The sequence below is a fragment of the Clupea harengus genome, chromosome 5 (assembly GCF_900700415.2).
Source record: "Clupea harengus chromosome 5, Ch_v2.0.2, whole genome shotgun sequence".
NCBI lineage: Eukaryota > Metazoa > Chordata > Actinopteri > Clupeiformes > Clupeidae > Clupea > Clupea harengus.
In genome coordinates, this window is record NC_045156.1 from 18,784,462 (window position 1) to 18,794,442 (window position 9,981).

Here is a 9,981-nt window from a genome sequence, read left to right on the forward strand (position 1 = left end):
CATCTCCTTGATTGATGTTGTCGCTACCTACCTAATGGGGGTTCACATCAGACAGATGCTACCCCTGTAAACCCCCCAAATTACTCCACGAGCCCACAAGCTCTGTGTTACTTATACCGCAAAGAAAAAAAAACGATTCTGCTTCGATTGTGGGTAAAGATTGTGAAATCTGCGTGTGGTGGGTGAAACATTTTTTGTGAAAATGTAACACATGTTCAGAGCCAAATTTGACCAATCCAGCATCACAAAGTGGTTGAGTTTTTTTAATGTGTAAGTCTTATGACATCACCATTACTGAGAGCCGAAAGGATGCAATCTACCAAAAACAATGTAACAGTTTTGTAGACACAAAAACGCATCTATATGTATGCCTTCATTTCAGATGACCAGGAGGCTATCTCTATCAGCCAGTTCCTCAAACATATCATGGAGCTCTACTCAAACAACCAGCGTGGCTTCACGGAGGAGTTTGAGGTGAGCAGGCTGCAAACTCTTTGGCGGCTGGTAAATTGGAAATGTGTTTACAAAACAATCAGCTCAGAAATTGTCTCAGAAACGGGTGGAGGCCAATGTGTGGAAACATGCATGTTTGTGTGTGTTTGTGTTTGTGTGCATAATGTCATATGTCTATGTGAGGGTATTTCTGATGACATGGGGCGCAGATGGTGGGGTGTAGGGATGGAGTCTCATTAAAACTCTCATTTGCCTCTTACTGGCTGGATGGCAGAACAATGGGACTCTAGCCAGGTTGTGGCCCAGAGCGTGAGTTCACTCCACCCAAACGCATCCGTCTCAGCCAGTCATGTTCAGAGGTATACACATGTAAACCCAAACTATATGCCTTATGTGTCCAGGCATGTGTCCTTAAATGACTTACTCAGTGTGCCTTCATATGCATAAGGGTGCCTATATGGCATATAGGTTAGTCCTTTTGTTCAGTTGTTAATTATTAATCAGAGCCCCCCCCCCCTCTCTTTCTCTCTCTCTCTGTATCTCAACCCATGCCAGGAGGTCCATCAATGCACAGCGGACATGAAGCTGGTGTCAGAGCATTCCAATCACCTTGACAACAAGCACAAAAACCGATACATCAACATTGTTGCCTGTCAGTAGAAGTTAAAACTTGAAAGTTTTTTTCTTTTGGGAAAAGTTGCTAATTTATTATTCTTGTAGCATTTGGACCTTGTAGCTGATTTCAAAGCTGGAACATAACATTCCATTATGTATTACAATTTCTAAGAGCTTCTATCTTTCATTTTTAATTATATTATCTGTTTCGGCTTCTATCTTTCAGATGACCACAGCAGGGTGAAATTACAACCTTTGCCTGGAAAGGATTCCAAACACACTGACTACATCAACGCCAACTATATAGACGTGAGTGCAGCTCACCCCAACTCCTCTGTCTGTTGCATGTCTGTGCACTGGTGTGCCTTTCCATTGCCCATGCAGACTACCTGCCCGTGTTCACGTTTGATTTATCCCTCTGTCAGGGATATAAAAGAACAAAGGCCTACATCGCAGCCCAGGGTCCCCTGAAGGCCACCTTTGAAGACTTCTGGAGAATGATCTGGGAGCAGAACACCAGGATCATCGTCATGATTACCAACCTGGTGGAGAAAGGCCGGGTATGCGAGCAACCGGAGAAGCAGTGTTCATTCAAGCAAATTCATGATTTTATTGTTAATGTGATGAGTCTTAAAGGAGCTATCTGTAGTCCGTGTTCGTGAGCCATCCCCACCACCCACACATATTCACAAAAGACAACACGTGCAAGGATATTGTTACATTCACGAGGCATAAACAGGTGTGGTTCGCCTCGAGATAAGTTGTTCAGTGATGCTGAATATTGTAACTTCATTGACTATAGTAGCCTAAAACCACTACACAGACATAGTAAGCTGCACAGTGCGAACATGACAGTCTTTTATTCACACTGTGCAGCAGTCGAATAGACTTGTAATTATATGCTATTGGGCGTGTAAATCCGTGAGATTTAGTGAGATCCCTGAGATTCAGTGTCACATATCTGATACATGAGAAATGTTGAAAGTCCGAGAGAGTCTTGTGGATAAAACGTGAGACTTGACAGGTATGGTCCTTGTCCAGGACGCATAGTTCAGAGGGGAGAGCCAGAGGAACAACAACAACAGAGAGAGAAGAGAGTGTCTAATGCTGGCAAAATGCTCCTCTAGTGTGACTGAAAGCAGTACATTAGCGTGTGTTAGCATGACGCTTGAATCAAACATTATCTCTGTTTTGGACCAGTATGTTTGCTTACTTCCATGGCGGTCGCACGCGGTGTTTGTGTTCTTATCTGAGAACCCAGGGTGTCAAAATGGTACTGGAGAAAAAGGCAAAGGGCGGAATCACACAGGACAAAAAACAAACAAATGTTCTGCTTTAAAAGGAGAATATACTGGCGGTAGCACTGTTGTTGGAGAAGTCAGTATTTCAGTTTAGCATGTTTTTTTTATGTCTCTGATGACATCATGTTCATTTTATGATTTAGTACAGTAAATGTATTACATACTGGTCCTTTAGGTGTAATGTGACAATGCACCTGCGACAATGTTAACATGTCCTTTGTCTTTACAGAGAAAATGTGACCAATACTGGCCCAATGAGAACAGTGAGGAGTATGGGAACATCGTGGTGACTCTGAAGAGCACTAAAGTGTGTGCCTGCTACACAATCAGACAGTTTCTTATACGAAACACTAAGGCTAAAAAGGTCAGTAGAAACTCCACATTTCTTCGTTTTAACTCTTATTCAAAAGGCATACTGACACTCCCATTCCAACGAGAATAGCCAAGGGTTATTCTAAATTTACTACAACATTCCAGGGTACATAATCTTTGCATGTTTGTAAGTATAGAGCTGCTTGTTTTTTGTCCACTTATTTACATAGTCATAGTCTTTATTTAGTCTGCCTCAAGTGTGGGCATTTTTGCATGATGGTCACTTAATCGTGGTAATGTCACTTCCACCTCAGGGACAGAAAGGTCGGCCTCACGAGCGTGCAGTGGTGCAGTATCATTACACGCAGTGGCCTGATATGGGGGTTCCAGAGTACACCCTCCCCGTCCTCACCTTCATCAGACGCTCCTCCATTGCCTGCACCTCCCGCACGGGCCCCGTCCTGGTGCACTGCAGGTACCCCTGTCAGCACTAACACTAGACTGGGCCTTGTCCCAGTACTGATAATATATTTATTCCCTTCTAGCGGATACTGCAGACTTCTCTACCCTCTATTGCTTAAGTAATAATGACAATCTCCTTCTGTTGACTTATTTGCTCTCACCTAGAGTAGAAACATCCTCCCGGTTCTGTTGCAGAATTTGTTAACCACAGAAAAGAAATGTGTGCTTTCTCCTGGTGTAAAAGTTTGCTAAATCAGAAATGCTCGTGGGCATTGTGCAGGAGCATCTGCTTTGGCTCAGTTAGAGTTCAGAGATCTCAGAACCCATAAATCTATATAGCTTTAGGAGGAGAAATTGGAGGAAAAAAGACTTTATGGGTTGCTTATTATGATGGTGTTTATTTGATTTTCTCTTGACAGTGCCGGGGTTGGGCGAACTGGCACATACATCGTCATTGATAACATGCTGAGGCAGATGAGAGACAAGGGCACAGTTAATGTCCAGGGGTTCCTCAAACACATCCGCACCCAACGCAACTACCTAGTACAGACTGAGGTATGTGTGTTTGTGTTTCTGCATGGCATTGTACAGGTTCCCCTTGCCCTTCATAGGTTCCTAGGAGTGTGCGTGTGTGTCTCTGAGTGTGTGTGTGTGTGTGTCTATGTATGTGGAGGGGGCGAAGATTCTGTTTACAAGAAGTATACTTAGCAACCTGACCCAGGAAAATGCACCTTATTGAGAATATGAAGACAATATTTGAAGACAACAATTAAAACATTCCTATACCCACACCCCTAAATGCTATACCTACCTACTATACTTACATGCCTACCTACACACACCCTGCACATGTTAAAAAATGCTGATCATACCTGTTTTTCACAGGAGCAGTACATCTTCATCCATGACACCCTGATGGAGGCCGTCTTGGCCACAGAGACAGAGGTGCCCATGTGGCAGCTTCCTGCCTACGTCGGTGGCCTCCTCACACCAGACATGAGCTACAGGTCCCAAATGGAGAGGCAGTTTAAGGTAACTACACTCATATACACGCACACACGCAAGTTACTTAAACTTAAAAACGCCAAAAGTTAAAAAGTTGACTTTTTCATTCGATATGATTTCAAATCTGTCATTTGCTTTGCACGTGTATCGAAGAACAGACAAGATAATTCCACTTGATATCACACCGATAATTAATCATTTCAGTTGAAGTGTGGGCTTTAGCTTTATAGAACTGACACAGAAAATAGATTTATGTAGACTAGTGTTTTATACAGACACTCATAAAATGTGTGACACTGAAAGCTCTTCGCTGCTGACACATTGCATTGTCTTAAAGTGCTCTTTTGTAAATGTATTCAATCAGCTGAATCAGACATGACAGGTTACTCTCGCCCCTCGTGTAGGTGCCAGACAGATCCGTGCTCACTTAGTGTTTTTTGAAATCGGGGTGTCAGACATTTGTCTTGGTAACCCTTTCTCATTAATGACGGGTTCTTTGCATGAGGCAGAGACTCGCAGTGCGAAGGGCTGACCGCTTTGAAATAAAACATGGGGGGGATGTCAGGAGGGAAACAGGAGAATTATGACAATGAGCGAAGAGGAGATGGCTGATCCTGGCATTTTTTTCCCCGCATTGCTTAATGCCAGACAGAGACGCCCCAGGCTAACAAACTCCTTCTCTCCCCTCGCAGCTGGTGATGCAGTGTAATGCTCATTTTGTTGACTGCTTCAGTGCACAAAAGGACTACAACAAGGAGAAGAACCGCAACTCCTCTGTGGTGCCCTGTGAGTGGTTTTACCTCATTAACCTTTTTTGCCAGCCAATGTCATTTTTCATCATATTCCCAGAAAACATGGAAACTTTGGTGGTCCGGGTGGTGTTGGGGAGGGAGGGGAGAAATGCTATTAAGTGTAGCAAAGTGAAAAAAATGAAAGGGCCTGGACTTCTCTAGAGTTTAAATCCGATGTTTTAGTGTTGTGTGAGATAACAGAAAACTTCAGCTGCAGTGGGCTTGCTATCTCTCTCACAGAGGGGAAGGGTTTTAATTGGTTTTTGGGTTCTTTTTCCTCCAAGCGGAGCGGGCTCGCGTAGGACTGGCACCTCTCCCTGGCATGAAGGGCACCGACTACATCAATGCCTCTTACATCATGGTACTTATGGCAGCACACAACCCTCCATTTATTTGGGCTCATCACTCTTAGGCTTTAGCCTAATCCCCATTTGTTCACCGTATCTTGTGTATACAGTGTGGATCATTTTAGAGACAAGAAATAATCAGTGTAAAGTTAGTTTTGGTAACACGCAGTTATACAATTCACACAGATGACATATAATGATATAAGTAGAATCGGGATAGTTGGCCTCATGTTCTCCCCTTACCTGTTCTCTCCCCTTCCCTTGCTTATACAAACAGGGTTATCGTCGTAGCAATGAGTTCATCATCACCCAGCATCCTTTACCCCACACAACTATGGACTTCTGGAGGATGATCTGGGACCACAATGCTCAAGTCATTGTCATGCTTCCAGACAACCATGGCTTGGTGTGTGTAACATTGAATATATAGCAAATCTCTGTTGAGGAGCACCTCAACCTTGAGTCACGTATTTACACGTATCTTCTCATGGCTGTGTTTGATAACAGCATGTATTATCTGATTTAAATACCATTACTAAAAGGAGTTGGTTGGAATGGTTTGTTCTAGTACCTGGAGCAGTCTTCCTGAGGTGTTTGTTTATTTCTGTCATTTCGTCCCCCCAGACTGAAGATGAGTTTGTTTACTGGCCCAGCCGGGAAGAGGCCATGAACTGTATGGTGTTCACCGTCACCCTTATCAACAAAGACAGGCTGTGCCTTTCCAGTGGAGAGCAGATCATCATTCATGACTTCATCCTGGAGGCTACACAGGTACCCGAGTGGCTCCATTTTGACTGCTTCCGCACCCAGCAGCACATTTTACAGCGTTAAAGAAGAGGGAAATGAAGAAGACAAAAAGAATATGGAATAGAATGGAATAGAATAGAATACTAAACATGTGTATTCACTTCTCCCTATGCGTCTGATAGTAGGATTTCACTTTCTTTTCCAGGATGACTATGTGCTGGAAGTGCGGCACTTCCAGTGTCCTAAATGGCCTGACCTAAATGCCCCCATTAGCAGCACATTGGAGCTGGTTAACATGATCAAAGAAGAGGCCCTTACTCGGGACGGACCTACTATTGTCCATGATGAGTGAGTATTGAGGAGGGCCGGGTCCATCTTGTTCCCCATTTATATTCAGTCACCACAGCTGCTCAGTGGTCTTCATCCAATAAACTTTACATGCATGTCAACTAGGATGGATTGAATCCAGGTGTTAGAATGAATCATAATATCAGCCTGTATGTGTATTGGCATAGTCCTGTCAATAAGAGCTTGTTAAGGGTGCTATCTTAAAATACATACATACTCTGTTTGGGTGACTGATTGGTCTTGTTGCAGGTATGGGGCGTTTTCTGCCGGCCTGCTCTGTGCACTCACCACGCTGTCTGATCAGATGGAGAGCGAGAATGCTGTGGATGTGTATCAGGTGGCCAAAATGATCAACCTTATGAGGCCAGGCGTCTTTACGGACATTGTGAGTATGACTGCGCTGCTTTTGACTTGAAACAGTGAAAATAAGATATTTTTGAGCACCTTGCCATTTACTTTAATAGTAATAAATGTGATCTGCAGCTGACCACTAATGGAAGATTTCTTCTTTAGTAGCAGCAATAATGCAAAGAATAATGCGTATAGTGTCGTATGAAGATGTTTGAACAATGATTTCTGTGTTTTTTTAGGAGCAGTATCAGTACCTTTACAAAGCTATGCTCAATATGGTCAGCTGCACAGAGAATGGACTCTGGCCTATATATGCAGAGAGGAATGGCATAGCAGTCATCACAGACCACCCTGCAGTGAGCATGGAATCACTTGTGTGAACAACAAACAAGAAAAGCATTTCTTGAGGCCTTTTTTTCTCCAGACTACTGGTCAAACAAAAAAAAACTAAACCCAGTGACTTTTTATACAGATTATACAGATGAAAGGAACTTTTTGATATTTATTTTTGCTGCTTTTTTGTTATCCTGCTGATTGTCTGTATCTGTTGTACTGTTCACGAAAACAAAATGCAGCTCTGTCTATTTTGCACTATACTGTCAGTGTTACTGCCTATACATGGTCAATTACAGACTGTGACGTCCCAAAACATTGGATGAGCTCTGTCTGCCTGTTCATCTTTGGTGGTCACTGACTGAAAGGAGTCAGTGCGGTTGAGTTTGACAAGAACAAGGATGACCATCCTCCCTCATCTCAAGCAGCCCTCAGCACAGCACAGCTTAGCAGCAGAGCACAGCGTCTACAGTATGCTACCGATCTGGCCCACCCGTGGGGAGTCCCAGCGTTTTAGTTCAATGTTGTGTTTCGTCATCTAAATAGACTTTGAGATAAAATATGATCTGATATCATCAGAATGTACATTTCTCACTTTCCAAACAGGGAGCCAAAACAGGCCCCTTAGGTTGGATAAGTGTTTCTTTTGTCTTTCATTTTATTTTGATATTTATTTGAATAACATGTTTCATTTTATATCTAACTTATACATGTTTTTCTAATTAGTATTATAACACATAGTATGGACTTTACTGTTTTATGGCAAAAGTTCTGTTGTTTTGTAAATATAAATATATTGATCATGTCTACCTGTATTTTGTACATTTCAGCTGTGCTCTGTTCCACTATCAGTAATATATTTGATTGAAAATCGTGGCCTGCACTATTTTATCCATCTTTGTAGCTCTATTCCAGTAGGTGGTGTTTGCCTATAAATTATATGATATACATTTCAAAGACAACATGAAAAGGTTTATCGACAATAAGGTCAACAAGTATTGTGAAAATGGTTCAACTTGAAATTCATTCATCATATATATATACATATATATTCAGTCTGAAAATCCTTATGATATAAACCATTAAGATGCACAATGCAGTAAGGGCCTTTTCTCCCTCTTTTTCCATATGTCCTTGATGTCCTTGAGCGTCAGTAGGCCTCCAGTTAGTGCCACCATATTTTCCATGTATCCAAGACAGTAAAGATTAGTCCTTCATACCAAAGATATGATTGGCTGCTTTCCTTGAGAGTGATTAACTCAAGATTATATTGCATTTATGGTCAAGAATTTTCATGTAATCTTAAATTTGGTAAAAACAACACATCTGCACACAGCACATTCTGCAAACATCAGAGAACAGAGTTCTTGAAATTAAATTGTGCCTACCAAAGTATCTACTAGAAAAAGTATGCCTTTTATTTTGCTTAAAACCACACTGCACAGCAGAGGACACACCATTGCAACACTGTTTTGAACCACAGATTGTGATGTTAATCCTCTTCATGATTTTCATGATACTGGAAGTTGGAAGACTGCTGCCCTCTAAAGCCTAAAGCTGATGCTGAGTCGAATCAATTGAGGAGCAGTGCATTTCACTAGACATTATACCGATTTTGATTTCACACAATGCCACAAAAACTGTTGTAGCTGTTGTTTCAAACCAGTGCAACAGAAAACCTGCCAATCAAAATGAAAATGGTCAGATACAGAACAGATGAAGACAACTGATCTTTTTAAGTTTAATTAAATAATTTTAAAATTCCTCCAGCTCTATTGTGATACAAAAGCGGAGTCAAACCTGATATAGGAATCGCTGAACAGGTAGGCATAACACATAATACATAAAAGCAAACACCATACCAAACATCATACATACATAATTTGTTGGGTTGGTAAATTGCATTTGGCATTGCATTTAATTTAATAACACCCATAATGTTAAGCTGCCTAATGTGCCTCTACTTCCGTGCTTATCAATAAACTGATTCAAGTTCAGCAACATTTCCTATGATTTACCTGATACATTTTTGATCTCCTGCAGGTAATTGCTGTGTTTATTTCTTTTTGTTTGGTTTGACCCTTTATTTGGCTCATCACCCATATACCATGATTAGTTTGGGTCATTGGTATAATACCGCCTTTACATTAGGCCACAAGGCAAACTACTTTAAAAAAAGCTGCTGTGTGGGAGAGGCTACCTATATGGATTTATTATGTGAACAAAGTGGAGTGCTTCGTTCTAGCCTGTGGTCATTACACACCAAGAGAGTCACCTATCTTTAATTTTACAATAAAAAGTGCATGCCCAGTAAAATTGTGCCACCATCATTGATTTTAGTTTTTGTTGTTTTAAAAAACTGGGAATTGTTTTACTAAATGTAAAGTATTGCATGCATTTGATTCATGCATTTAATGTATTTGTATTGATATATTTTGGACAGAGCAGCCCTGATTATTAGAAACGTTGCATACAAAAGCTCTGAAGATAGCAACATGTCCAAATATCAATTTAAAGCATATCAAAGTACGTCGTACATATATTCCTATATTTTAAAACTTAAAAGTCATCAGCAAGTTACATTGACATTTCGTTATTATCTTTGGTCACTGAAACAAGCTAGATCATGTAGCTCAATTAACAGATTAAATGCCATAAGATTGTGGAAAAAATCTACAGTCCACCACCAGGGGAACCAGGGAGCTACAGGAAGTTACGATTTGATTTTGGAAGCGGTTTCACCATTGCTCTCTAACAGGGGGTTCCCATTATGTTTGAAAAAAAAACGTGTTTTTCCCATAATCCAACTATTTAAAGGTAATACGTATTTATGTTCAATCTTTTAGATTTGATTATTTACCATCTCAGATTTTGAAACGTGGGTAGTGTCTATGGAAATATATCATAGCTAAATTA

General features: G+C 41.2%; 1 protein-coding gene across 1 annotated transcript in view; it reads left to right on the plus strand.

The window, feature by feature from the left end:
* ca16b (carbonic anhydrase XVI b) overlaps positions 1 to 9,381 on the plus strand; it is a 61,730-nt gene extending 52,349 nt beyond the window's left edge. Inside the window, exons 15-29 of the mRNA XM_031567985.2 lie at positions 383 to 474; positions 1,009 to 1,105; positions 1,295 to 1,377; positions 1,494 to 1,628; positions 2,599 to 2,733; positions 2,996 to 3,156; positions 3,563 to 3,698; positions 4,029 to 4,175; positions 4,841 to 4,934; positions 5,224 to 5,300; positions 5,564 to 5,692; positions 5,911 to 6,057; positions 6,239 to 6,381; positions 6,631 to 6,766; positions 6,972 to 9,381. Coding sequence (XP_031423845.1) covers positions 383 to 474; positions 1,009 to 1,105; positions 1,295 to 1,377; positions 1,494 to 1,628; positions 2,599 to 2,733; positions 2,996 to 3,156; positions 3,563 to 3,698; positions 4,029 to 4,175; positions 4,841 to 4,934; positions 5,224 to 5,300; positions 5,564 to 5,692; positions 5,911 to 6,057; positions 6,239 to 6,381; positions 6,631 to 6,766; positions 6,972 to 7,112 — 1,853 coding nt within the window. The 3' untranslated portion in view covers positions 7,113 to 9,381. The remainder of the gene's footprint in view (positions 1 to 382; positions 475 to 1,008; positions 1,106 to 1,294; positions 1,378 to 1,493; positions 1,629 to 2,598; positions 2,734 to 2,995; positions 3,157 to 3,562; positions 3,699 to 4,028; positions 4,176 to 4,840; positions 4,935 to 5,223; positions 5,301 to 5,563; positions 5,693 to 5,910; positions 6,058 to 6,238; positions 6,382 to 6,630; positions 6,767 to 6,971) is intronic.
* Positions 9,382 to 9,981: the final 600 nt, after the last annotated feature.